This window comes from Triplophysa rosa, linkage group LG3 (assembly GCF_024868665.1).
Source record: "Triplophysa rosa linkage group LG3, Trosa_1v2, whole genome shotgun sequence".
NCBI lineage: Eukaryota > Metazoa > Chordata > Actinopteri > Cypriniformes > Nemacheilidae > Triplophysa > Triplophysa rosa.
In genome coordinates, this window is record NC_079892.1 from 4,802,377 (window position 1) to 4,816,283 (window position 13,907).

Sequence of the window (13,907 nt, forward strand, 5' to 3'; positions counted from 1 at the left end):
TGGAATTAAAGTTTTTCAACAATACGAAAGCAATGGCGTAGTGCCCCGTAATTAGAGAATCCAGTTCTGCACCGTAAGTCCACAATATATCAATACACACCTGGTGTTGGTTTTTTGGAGGAAATGAAATGTTTTTAATACGTTTTAAAAGCGTTTTGATTTAGTTTCGAGCCAACACTGAATCAAAAATCACCCTATTTACTTTCTAAATACACATTGATTAGCTTATTGTGCCCTGTTTGTATTGGTCATCCTTTTTCATTTATCCACATGTAATAACTTGTGCCAGCTTTCTTTCTTTACTAACATCACTTAGATCACCAAGGCTACTACATAAACACGAACAAAATAGCCAAACAGCTATGTACACATTGTATCAGCAAACTCATATCAACTTTATTCTGGGAAGAAAAGGACTCTATTTATGACCCAATAAATTCCTGATGAATAGCTCTACATTCTGAACTCAATTATTATTTGTTACCTTCTAAAATGTGTCACATTGTTGCATTGCTGCAATGGCATTTTACTTTCACAATGACTTTATCTGAATCTGCTTTACCCGTGTCACGTTTTGTTGACATTTATATTGCATTCATTGCAACTAAAAACTTTATACATTATCTATGTGTTTCTTACCCTTTCTCAGCATTCACCACAATAGCACGTGGTTTGTCCCCATCATCCTTCAGGACCTCTCCGATGACGTGCCCATCCATGCGATGGATGTTGATGGTGTTGGTGGCCTCGCAGGTCCAGTAGACAGTGCGGCTGTAGGGGTCTAGACTCAAATCGTGGGGCTGCTTTGGATGGAGGTTGGTTGGTGTCATCACAGTAGATGCCTGGAGAAATCGTAAATAAGACTATAATGGGTAATCTATGATCTTTATGAGCCTGGTATCACGTAAAGTCCAAGTTCAATGGGCATTGGTTTAACAGTTACCTGAGTGCCGTCATCTCGAGCCCTCCGGATGTTCTGTCTCCCGTCCACCCAGTACACCAACCTCTCCAGGGGGTCGAAGCTGATGGCACGCAGATTCTTCATAACGTGGATGGGCAGAATCATGTCTGGACTTTGTTCTCCCAGGACTATTCGACTGATGGAGCTCTTCTGGCTGAAGAGCAGGAAGCTAGAGGGCGCTGTTGAGCAAAGCAAGAGGAGGCGACAAATGTAAGAACGCAGGTCAGCGTCTGGCACTCCTTATTCGATTTCATACCGTTTACGAGAAGGTGAAGGTCATGACTAACTTTTAATGCAATCATCAAACTCAGCGCAATCAGACATTCCCGGAAGACCAAGAAAGAACATGGACGAAATGAAAAAGCGGGAGTGTTGCCAAGAACTCTTTGCCAAATGTTTCCTGGCTTCTTCATGGCCCGCTCTTCAAATCAAGTTCCGTAATTTTTAAGCTTATAAGGAATTAAATGCATATGACTGAGTTTTGCATGGCCAGAAGCCATTGTTTTCTAAAGGAGTGCCAACCTGCCAACTATATCTTTGACGCTATTATTCATTGTAACGTCTGGGGAACCAATTGAACGTTATGGTTGAGAGGCCCTAGATTTCTTTGCCCCTAAAAGCCACAAATGTTCAACATTTTTGAGGACACACGACTGTTGTGCAGAAAGCCCTTATTTGGAAATAACTGTCCGTGTATACATCTAAGGTAAGCACTTATATGGAGATGGTTGGACGTGTAAACTTACAGCTGCAGTTGAGTCCATTCGCCTCAAGGGTGTAGTGTGAAGCACAGCGACACTGGGCTCCTGAGGGTGACGCTAGGCAGAGGTGTGCGCAGTGTCCGTTGTTTTGCGAACACTCGTTGGAGCCATTTTGTCTGGAGGAGTGAAAAACCAGGATGTCCATGACATATTCTAGATGGCCCTGCACCACTGTGCGGTTCAACCCACTGCGCTTGTCCGCTCGCTCGATGCTGCGCAGGTTCCAGTCCGTCCAGTAGATGTAGTCACGGTACTGGGTCAAACCGAAAGGATGAGGAAGATCGTCCGCCACGATCTCTCTCTGCAAACCTGAGAATGAATGAAGAAGATATTTCTTATGGCAATGTCAAGTAAATAGGCATTTGGGATGATTTGCAAGGAGAATAGTTGGTTACCTTGCATGTTTGTCGATTCGATCATGCAGGTGTCCAGATCTGTCCAGTAAAGACGTTGGTCGATGTAGTCGATGGTGAGCCCGTTGGCTCGGCCCACTTTGTCCACCAGCGTCACAATGTTACTGCCGTCCATGTGAGCACGGGCGATCCTGGGTCGACCTCCCCATTCAGTCCAGTACATGTACCTGGAAACCCGAATCATGTACACAAGATTAACTGACCCCATATATAAGAAAAATATTAATAAAACTTTTTAAAAATTATCGTAATATTATTATTTTATATTTAGTCATTAAAATATATGTAAAATAAAATGTTAGAAAATAATCTTTAAATAAATATTTAATACTTATAGAAAATCGCAAATATGTGTTCTGTATTAAGACAGCATTCATTGAAAAAAGAAACTGACTGCTAGAACAAAGGAAATAAATAAGAAACTAATGAATAAATGAATGAAAAGAGGAAGTAAAGAGAAAAAAATTATGAAGAGAAAGAAAGAAAGAAAGAAAGAAAGAAAGAAAGAAAGAAAGAAAGAAAGAAAGAAAGAAAGAAAGAAAGAAAGAAAGAAAGAAAGAAAGAAAGAAAGAAAGAAAGAAAGAAAGAAAGAAAGAAAGAAAGAAAGAAAGAAAGAAAGAAAGAAAGAAAGAAAGAAAGAAAGAAAGGAGACCGCAAGAATGAAGTAAAAAAATGGATGGATGGATGGATGGATGGATGGATGGATGGATGGATGGATGGAAGGAAAGATTGAATGAACAAAGAGGAAAGAAAGAGAAAAAATATGATGAAAAACAAAAAAATAAAACAGAAAGAACAGAATGCGAGAAAGCCAGCAAGAAAGAAAACACAGAAAGAAATGAAAGGAACAAAAAAAGAAAAAGAAAAAAAAAGAAAAAATCAGAATGCAAAAAAGCAAGCAAGCAAAAAAGACAGACAGAAAATCACAATATCATGTGTCCATCACAGACACGACAGTCGAATGCCTTCTGCTCCACTTCCTGTCTGCACTAAACAATTCAAATGTTACTTTTCCCCCTCATCTGGTAAAACAAGAATAAAATGCATTTATCTGATCTCTCAACCATTTACACCAATGGGCTAAAAGTCAACACTTCTCTCTGTGAAGGTGAGAAGAAACAATGCTGAAGAATGTGTTGGCTATCAGAGAGAGTCGTGCTTCATAAGCCACAGGAATGCCTGATGGGTGCTGGAGGACATGACTTCACTACTCTCAGCCACATTCAGGACTCGTGGCATGTTGCCACTTGCTCTCCGTCACACATACTCAACTTGATGCCCCGCAGAGACGCAGGGATAGTGATGAGTGTGTCTGTATGAGAGCTTTTAATGTAGATTAGATATTAAAACTAGCTGCAATTAAAATTTAGCACACATCCAGAGGGCTATGTTTAACCAAAGCATGCGAATAGATTCAAGATGGCAGGCACTGGGCTAAAAATGGCATGCGAGAGGCCGAAATTAACTTTTTGCCACACCCGTCTACAAATGAAGAGCTTGGTTCCAAAATGAGATAACTCCATTTTTACAAGTTTTTTATTATGTTATCATGTTTTTATGATGTTTGTTATTATGGCTTAAATCAAAACAAACCAACTGCAGTTTGATTGATATTCATTGGAATGCACAATACAAAAAATGTTTTTGGAAAAAAATTAAAAACTGAGTCATCTCATTTTGGAACCAAACACTTCAAATATAGAAAATTAATAGGATGGATATATTTGACTTCCATGATATAGCCACAAACCCACTGAGACATTTCTCAAAGTGTTCCACAGAGGAAACAGTCATATACAGATTTTGAATGACATGAGGGTGAATAAATGATGACAGAATTGAGTACTTGTAATCCAGTAGACATACCCGCTGGCTGGATCCAGCGCTAGAGAACGTGGGTTATCCAGGTCTTTGCAGACCAGCACTTGTCGGTACTGGCCGTCCAGGCGAGCCACCTCGATGCGGTTGGTACCGGTGTCAGCCCAATAAAGGTTTCGACCCATCCAATCTACGGCCATGCCCTCAGGATAGTCCAGACCAAACTCGATCACTGGTTCCACCGAACTGCCATTCATAAAGGCTCTACTGATAGTCTGCACAAAAACATAATGATGAAAAAAAACGAAATAAATAACGAAATGTCTTCTATGAAATATGGAAATACAAGGTCTCGCTCAACCTGTCCATGTTGTTTTATGAGGGAAGGTAATGGTACTTTGAAACCATATTACAAAATGTAATTGTGACCAAATCCAAAAAGACAGTCTGACCACGGGCGGCTGTAAAGCTCTTGAGATAAAATATGTTGGACTTTGCTGGATCTATTCCTCACGATAGAAGACAGTGGAATCTTGTCTGTTGACGTTTAATATCTAAGCCACAGATGTTTTGGGTTAGAAGGAGACGGCTTTGCTTTATCATCATCCAATCCGGAGGTAAAAATGAATGATTAAATGATTCGTAATCCTTGATTGACCATTACCCTGAGGTATGCGAGTAAGGAACTTTGAAAACTAAACAACCTTGTTTAAAAGCCCTGCATATGTTGCTGACCTCAATCCTTAATCACAGAGACAATTCAAACTGACCAACGTTAAACCATCTTGAAACAACATGGAAATTCACGGTATCATTCCATACCTTGGTGCTAACATCGGTCCAGTAGATTCTATTCTCCAAAACATCAAAGTCCAGTGCGGACGCCTCCTTGACCCCGGTGAGCGGGATGGGCACGTCATTGCTGTTGGTGCCCAGCGAGATGCTACGGATATCCGCACGGTTGGTAAAGAGCAGGAAGGCCTCTGGGACCACACACGTCTGCAGGTCACTCAGGAGCTCCAGACCCATGGGGCAGGCGCAGCTGAGACCCTGCAGCCGATGGAAACACAGATGGCTGCAGCCGCCGTTGTTTTCTGCGCAGCCGTTGGTACCTGATGACATAAGCAGGGACGCATTTTAGGTTTTTGTCCATTCATCAAGGTTTAAACGCATCTAACGGGAGATTTCTTACCATAGGTTTCCGTGACCTTCGTAGCTTTGAGGCCCATGAGGTCAGGAAGTTGCTCGATGATGACCTCGCGGGTGCCGTTGGCGATGTGAACTCGTTCGATGCTCCTCCGCTGCCAGTCCGTCCAGTAGATATACTCTCCCAACAGAGTGAAACCGAAGATGTGAGGCAGTTTGTCCTCCAGAATGGTCATCCGATTGGTGCCGTCTACATTTATTGCCTGCCGACAAAATAGGATGTTTGGTAAAGGCCAGACGAAGGCAGAAATTCAGCAACATGTAAATACACAAGAAACATCCTGATTAAAAAAGGGAATATTGAGAATATCGGTTTGACTTATAATACAGATAATATAGATTTTTTTAGTTTTATCTAAACCATTTGGATTGCAAAACAACTTTGCATAATGAATTTATAATAATATCAACTAACAGGTTTAATGTTACTGTTTTATTATCTATATGTTTATTTATTTTTTATATATAAAAAATGAACAAATACATAAACAAACAATTATTATTTTTCTTATAATTGTTATAATAGTTATTATTAACAATAATAATAAAAATATGTATTATTATTGTTGTTGTATTAAGTCTAAATATTTTGTCATTGATGTGTTCAAAATATAAGAAAAAACTAACTATACATGTCGGCTATTACTTAATTTTGCCGATAACAACCTGCTTTTTATTGCTACAACGTTGCAAAAAAATCTAAATCCTCACACTCAAAGCTGTCAAATAAACATGCATTTTTTGGTCCAAATAACAGAGAACCGTAAACATTGTTCATTTACATATAATAGCAACACTGTAAAAAAAGGAATCGTGCGAAGTTACACTTTCCTAGAGGCATTAAAAAAATTGGCATATGTTGCAAAAATCCCGTCAATCTTAATTGACAATTGTTAAATTGTAGGTGGTCAGATCAATCAATTGCGATTAACAGCCAAAAACAGAAAACACACGAACAAATCGTGGATCTGTTTACACTTGCCAAACAGCTGTACACCACATGCACCATTGGACAGATCTACAAATGCTCAGATATTTGAAGTGCCATAATTGCAGTATCCTAATCCAAACCAGCTAGGATTTCCCAATTGTGGAAAAAAAATGACCAAATATGTAACTGCCAGAAGAGTAGCTATTTTAAGTCATTACAGAGTACGCAAGCTCGAGCATGACTTTGAATCCCTTCGTTCAGAATGAGCGACGTGCTTTCACCGCTGAAAGGCTACACAATTATTCTGATCCCGGCCAAGTGTATCATATTTGAATGAGTGAACGTGACAAAATAAGACACGAAGGTTGCGTTACAGGGAGAAAAACACAGCAAACTGATATAGGGAGGGGAGCCAGAACATGCCTGAATTTAGAGAGAGAGAGAGAGAGAGAGAGAGACAGAGAGTGGGAAATACTTTTTTTTAAAACTTTATTTACAATCAACTACACAACAACATAAACAATAAGTAAATAAGGAAAAAATTAAGATAAAAAAAGAGAGAGAGAAAGGGGGACTGATAAAGAGAGAAAAGGAGAAAGTGAGAGAGAGATGAAGTAAGTGACAGACAAGAGTTTGAAGCGAGTGGGTTGCTGGGAAGGGAATTGGGTTCGTTTCTGAAAAGGTTGCAATTACTGTTTCTGGAAAGCGTCCTGACATTACTACTCCTCAAAGCACACTCTCTCTAAATAGACGGCTTTCCATTTTTCACATTTGGCGAACGGGTGTCAGTTGCAGTAAATGCTGCCTACCTAATCAAATATATTCTGGAAAAAGCTGAAAACCAGCAAAAAATAAAAGCGCAACAACCTCAAACCTACCAACTTTTACCCAGTCCTATTCCGAAGGCCAGCGAATGATCAATAACAGACCGCCCTCAAACGCTACGTCGTATTTCGCCAACACTCAACGCCCAACCCAGCGGTTCTCAATTTGGTGGGTCAAGACAAAAAAATGGATCACTTGTTTATTCTAAAAGTCAGACAGAAGGGAAAAAGGATGCCAAATATAAACACGAAAACGCAAACAATCATATAAACAATTATTGATAAAACTAACATTTACAAAATCAGTTTGTACAAATGTATTACTTCTCATATAAATGAACACACAAGTCATCATGAAGTCATCTCTGGAAAGCATCCACGCTTTTTATGTTGCAAAAGCCGTTGGGTTCGTGTCATCCTATACCTGTGCAATTAGAAACGAAGAAATGCAGAAAGCCTCCGCGTGTTTTCTTTTTTTTTACTATTTTCCAAGCGCCTGAGGCCAGATGTCTTTGTTTGCCAAGAGAAACCCGTGACAGTTAACTCCATCACGTCTTCTCTCTGAATGATAAATGAGATTATAAACGCTCAAACAAGCAGGTCAGGATTGAGTGACAGGCGTATTAATGCAGCATATTGTTCCTGGGTAAAGTAGCTCTTCGAACAAAGACTTCCTGTGAGACTTCTTTCCCAACCTCGAGTCCTTCCTGTGAGGACCGGAGAGGGAGGCTCTGGGGGGACCGGGGCGGTTGCCAGTGGCTGGCAGGGAGGGGTGTCCACCCGATTTATTTATTTTTGTATTTCGGGGCTGCGTTTTCTAGATTACACTGTTCTCCTAAGTATGAAGACGTGGGATTTAAACTGCATTAAAAAATTTGCGTCTTTGGGAATTTGATGGAATCTTGTAAGAAGTTGGGTAGCACATCGCTAACGTTTTCTGTCTTTGAGGAAGACAGATGAACCTAGCACCGTGTTCAAAATATTACAACCATACTATGCATACTACAGTATATAATGCACATTATGCAGTATTTTCAACTATTTTCACTATTAAAAAAACACAACCCTACAAATTAAACGCAACACAATGAGGTCATGTGACCCAAATGCTTTCATACATCATACTATTTCTCATACTACAGAAAGATAGCAGTAGATAGCATATAGCGGGCAGTGCGAAACACCACGCTAGCGTTGCATTCCTGACATAGCCAACCGGTGTAACCAAGATGGATTTGTGGATGGATCGAGGTGTTAAGTGTTGGAACTACATGACCTGACACCTGAGGGGAAGGGAAACGGAGGAAACCGAAGCCGTGGTGAAAGGCTCCTCTCTCCTCAGACAGCAGAGGTGTTGACAATCTGAAGGAACGCTAACAAACAGACAGTGGGCCGAAACCACAATGGCGCTTTTTCTTCGACTCCTCCAGACGCAGAAACGCCTCAGACGGTCTAAAATGGAGTTTTACAGATGTTTGCCAGCCCTCTGGAAGTGCATTTCACGAAGGTGATGAGCTGGGCTTTACCATGGTGGTCGTTTTTTGTACTTATCCGTGTTTTTGGAAGTACACGCTTAAACAAAAGTATCATGGTAAAACAACAGTATATGTGCAACAGACAGTATGAAAGTAATACAATGATGTTCCTTGGAGTAAACACTAAGTATTCTATCAAAGTACTGTGGTATTACCACGGTACTGCCTGACTTTTTCATAAGGGTGGGTGATAAGACCGCGAGTTTAAATCCGCTTTCTGTCTCTCGAAAAGCCACAACTCGGTGGAGGAGGGGCCCTAGAAAACGACAAAAGCGTTTTTTACACAGCCTGCAAATCTGACTTCACCACAATGACAGAAACCAGTGGGGGGTGAGACGTCACATGACTTGTCAAACAAAATGGTGTTTCTATGGCTCCGACGCCGAGTGGTGGTACAACACTAGTTCTTGACGTTTTCTGAAAGCCATCTTGAGATTTATTTCACAAACTTAAATTGTTAAAGGAATAGTTCACCCGAACATTCCGTCATCACAGCCTCAAATTGCTTCAAACCTCAATTTTATTGTTACACATTGCACAAAAAGATATTTGGAAGATTGTTCGTAAACTAACAGGTCAGGAAACAGAATTACTATGGTAGTCAGCCCCAGACCTTTCCCACACGCTTCAAAATATCTTCTTTTGTGTTCAACAGAACCAAGAACTGTATACAGGTTTGAAACAACTTGCGGGTGAGTAAATGATGACGCCAGAACTTTCATTTTTGGGGGAACTATCACTTAAGTAAATGTTCATTAAACGTCATCAAAGCTTAATTACATTTTTACGACTAACTTTTCGCATCAAACCAATTTTTTACAATATGAGGTACTTTATACAGTCTTAAAGTAGGACATAAAACAATATTTGGCCCAACGTTCTCAATGCCGCAATGGAGCGAGGTGGGAATTTTTTTCCATTTGTGTAATCAGGAGTTTTATTGGAAGGCATACCTTGCCGACATCTGTTTCCCCTTTTGCTGCTTAGTGTTCAACGCTTTTTTCATTTTAGCACTGACCCCTTCCGTCCATCCATAATGTTCCATCAGCATTCTTGAAATCCCGTTTCTACAAAATCAAACCTGCTCGGCTGTTTCGGGGGCGTTGAGTGAAAGGGGTGGAGTTGCTACAAAAACTGATTCTTTGTTACCAAAGCTCTCGCAAAACCATATATGCCAATTTAACCTTCACTCTGGCACCGATCTCTCATGTTCTCCATGAAGAGACCAAGTTTGCAACTGAACGATTTTGAGACCCCCAGATTGCGGCAAGGTCTCTCCAGGTCTCGGAAAAGGGGGATGGGAAAGAGAATTGAGGGGAAGCAGATGGGGGAGGTGAGGGGTATAGAAACGCATGGCTGCCAGTGCACAGAGACTCCTGTGTGTGCTTAAGGAGCGGCCAGCTGCCGAAGCCCCTTTAGACCCCGCCAAACCCGTGCAGGTCTCAGAGGTCACCCAAACACACAAAAGCGAACTGAGGGTACTGAAAACATGCAGTTTAGAAACAGTGCTAAAATCAGGCAGAAGACGCTTACGAAGACGCCATGTGTTCGAGATCAAGTTAACAGTGTAAACAAATACAAAATAAACAAAATCAGCAAACTGCGTCAACTCTGTCACGCAAAGTAAGCGAATTATAGTTCATATGAAAATCGGCCAGGGTTTTTCGCAAAGGTTTTTGCCAAAACACTGCAAAACAGATATTTGCAGATAAAGTCAGCAAAAATGACATTTGAATGGATAGTTCACCTGTATGAGTTTCATTCCGCCGCAGAACACAAAAGAAGATATTTTGAAGAAAGTTAATGACTGAACAAGGTGAATGGGTGCCGGTTAACAACATGTTTCAAAATATCTTCTTTTGTGTTCTGCGGAAAAAGCCATACACGTTCGAAATGAGAAGAGGGTGAGTAAATGCTGACCCAATTTTAATTAAAAAATAACAAAATTAAAACTTTATGAATACTAGTAAACAAAGATTAATTATTAATAAGAAAGAAAACATTATCATGCAAAACCTTCGGGGAAATTAACCATTGGTTCCTACAAAAAATATATAAAAATAAAAGTAAAAAAATAGAAAAAATACACTTTATCTATAATAAAACCATGGTTAATTTTCATTAAGGATCTCACCACCAAACTTTCAGGACTTTCTTAGTGGTTGCTGGGTCATTGCCATATGGTTGCTAGGGCGTTTTAGGCGGTTTTCTGGGACCCTGGTCCCCAGATATAGCTCAATTTCACAAAATATCACACTGCAAGCAGCTTTCTTCACAGGATGGCTAATAAATTGCAACACAAAAACTTGAACTTTGATGCTCCCCTTCTCAGTGGGAGCCTTTTTTTCTCACATACAAAAAATGCTATTCATTTTTAACAGACGCGATTAGACATGGCCATTTAATGTAAAAGAGGGTTGCGCTTTTTCCTCTTCAGTGAGAATTGCGCGATGAGAATACAGAGTACGAACCCTATTTTTGACGAGGAAAGACGTAACAAAACGAACCAAACAAAGCCCCCAAAAGTCTCATTAATTCTGACGAAAAGTCAAGACACTGGGGGCTTTTTTCAAAGCCAGATTGTAAAAAGTGTCCAGGCACCAGGGTGCCAAGCAAATTCAATAAGGCGGCGACCGAAGCGACGGCATGGCGGATGTAAACGGAGCTGAGGAGGATGAGAGAAACAACAGACGCAAGCGAATGAAAGCTTAGCTCATCAAAAAAGCATTTCTCTCCAAGTTGTTAAACTCGTAGAGGTTGACGTTCGCCGGCTGTTTTATGCATCACGTTTGCTTTCTGTATCTCTTTGCATGTGCTCCAAGTCATTTTAGAATAAAAAAAGAAATTTGAAATGTGTGGAAGTCCTTGCGTGAGTGCAAACCAAATTTCTCGTCCAACTGGCGACTAGTCAATTATTGAGGTTGGCTGGTTCATCTCAATTTTGTCAAATTTTGAAATTTTCTCGCACAGATGCTTCAAAGCGGAGGCTGTGCTAATAGCTGCCACTTTTCTTGGACTTTTCTGGAAATCCAAAATGATCAGACGGTGAATGTCAAACCTTTACATTAAACACACGCATACAAACGTCTCCATGCCAATGCCACAAGGAGCCAACCGCCATATTTTTTCAATTACCCAACTCGAGAGTAAAATCCAGCAAAATAACCTTCCATTTCTGCACGAGCTTTGAAACATCATACGCTTTCACCTGAGGTTTGGCCGGCTCTTCTGACAGGCCGACTTATCTGTGGATGATATTATCTTTTTATCTGTTGTTTGCTTGTGCAGGCCAAGAACAGCGCTGCCTTAATTCAAACACAATGACCGGCCGTTCTGCTTTTCGGCTTTACCCCGGAGCCCGACGCACGTGCCTGTCCATTCCGTCCGGTGCTGCGCTTGCAGTTCCAGACTCCGATTGAACTCGGGGAGACGGATGCTGAGAAAGTTCACGATGAGAAACGCTGGAGGATCAAAAAGCGAGTGAAAGATGCGAGTTGACGGTTGCGAAATTGCAAAAATATTGACTCGTTTTAGCAGTCATCCGCGCGCAGGCGGCTCCCATGGGCTGCCGGAGCCCAGAGAGAGAAGTTATCATTCCCGTGGCCTTCACAGAAAGCACAAAGCAGAAGAATCAGCAGGTTAAGCAGTGGGAAAAAATCAGATATCCATTATTATAAGCCTCCATTTTTAGATCGCCTATGATAAAAAGTGATATCAAAAATTGCATGATGTTGGTTATTAAATGCGTCACTAAATTCAATAAGAAAATAAAACTATTTAAATGACACTTAAGTTTATATTAGGACAAAATGTAAAAAAGTTTTCACAGCAGTCAACATGGCCAACACACGAGTTACACGTTACGACATGTAATTAATCCAATTAAATTGCAATTAATTATCCATAGTTTTAATAAGCATTCAATACACTACAAAACATTTTATTTTTATTTGTACAAAAAAGGTTTTAGAAGTCACTGCATTGTTCATTCCCATATTATTGAACATGAGCCAATTTCTTGAATTGAATCTGTAAGCATCGTCTGGTGAAGTCTGATGCCTAGGAAAGAGATGCATGATGGGAGCATGATTAATTGTATTTTTCGATAATTAATCATACTCAATTAACTTAAAATGACATAATAAACAATACCAAAATGAACGAAACAGTACCCATAGTTTGCATTTCACTGCCACCTCTACATTTAAAAATCTTAAGACAAACCTCTCAAAAATGCCTGTTTACTCATTTTGTAAACACGCCAACATACATAAAAACATCAACATCCTGTGGATATCTTGCATGCTTTCATATGGCCAACCCTTTTAGTTTGGGAGAGAACTCACACGCCCAGACTTGAGGAGCGGAGCTCTTATGTTTTGACAAAGAGGAGTAAGATGAGAAGGTCAAACTGTGTTGAGAAAAGTAGTCAATTTACCTAAACGCTCCTGAATGCTACATTTACGTTTATATAACAGCAATAAAACAGTGGAAACAATATTATGAATCATTTCTCTTCTCACCGAGCACACAAAACGAATGTTTCGAAGTATGAGATGAAAGACTCTCTCTCTTTGGCCACCGAAAACAAATATAAATCTTAATTTTGGTGAAATGCAAGACCAGGCTCAGTGTTACAGCACTCTTTACTGGAATAAAATGGCATGAATACATTTGGGAGGTTACACTAACAATACAAAAACTGAACCCGGTAATGTAATTTAACATATACTGTACAAGCAATTCTGAAAAAGGCCGGCCAAAAAAAGTCTATACAAAACATTCTTTTAACCTACTAATAATTCAACAATATGATGTAATTGCTGTGAAAAACAAACAGCAAAACTCTCTTATAATAAATCTTGCATGCCATCTTTCTTCCAAGTATTGCTCTGCTATGCCCCCTGAGATCCAGAGGTTTGTCTAACTGGACCGGAAGTTGAAATTGTATCTCAATTGGCTGTAAATTCAGAAACAATGTGTTTTCTCTGGGGACATATGGGATACATTGCTTGCAGACGAGTCGGCAGCTGCTGGTGGCGTATTACCGCAACGCTGCTGCAGAAAAAATGGGGAAAACCTCTGCTGTGTCACGTTATTAACCAGCGGACGTCTCCAGAACAGGAGCGGAGCGCTGGCGACTTCCCCCTTCAACACCCGCCCGCTGACAGATGTGGGACGATGATGCGCGTCCCCTAAGGAAATGAGAATGACTGTGGTGGCAACAGAGGAGCTACGGAGCAGGGACGATTACGAGACATGAGTGAAAGCGAGCAGAGGGGGCCACAGGTCACACTTTTAACCATGCCTCAAGGCTCACTTGTAATGTGAGACGAAGTGAGCGAGTGAAGAAATACAGACGAGTGAAATGAAGGAGAGCTGGAAAATCTGAAGGAAAAGTAGATGTTTGTAGATGTCGGAACATGGAAACTGGTTTGTTGTTGGTCCAAGTTGGTCA

The 13,907-nt window shown here is 40.5% G+C and overlaps 1 protein-coding gene across 1 annotated transcript in view; it reads right to left on the reverse strand.

Annotated features, from left to right (window-relative positions):
• Positions 1-13,907, reverse strand: part of lrp5 (low density lipoprotein receptor-related protein 5) — a 50,452-nt gene that overhangs the window by 7,494 nt on the left and 29,051 nt on the right. Inside the window, exons 9-15 of the mRNA XM_057330160.1 lie at positions 5,146-5,362; positions 4,776-5,065; positions 4,002-4,228; positions 2,118-2,302; positions 1,708-2,031; positions 944-1,140; positions 640-842 (exon numbers count right to left, since the gene is read on the reverse strand). Of these exons, the coding sequence (XP_057186143.1) occupies positions 640-842; positions 944-1,140; positions 1,708-2,031; positions 2,118-2,302; positions 4,002-4,228; positions 4,776-5,065; positions 5,146-5,362 (1,643 nt within the window). The remainder of the gene's footprint in view (positions 1-639; positions 843-943; positions 1,141-1,707; positions 2,032-2,117; positions 2,303-4,001; positions 4,229-4,775; positions 5,066-5,145; positions 5,363-13,907) is intronic.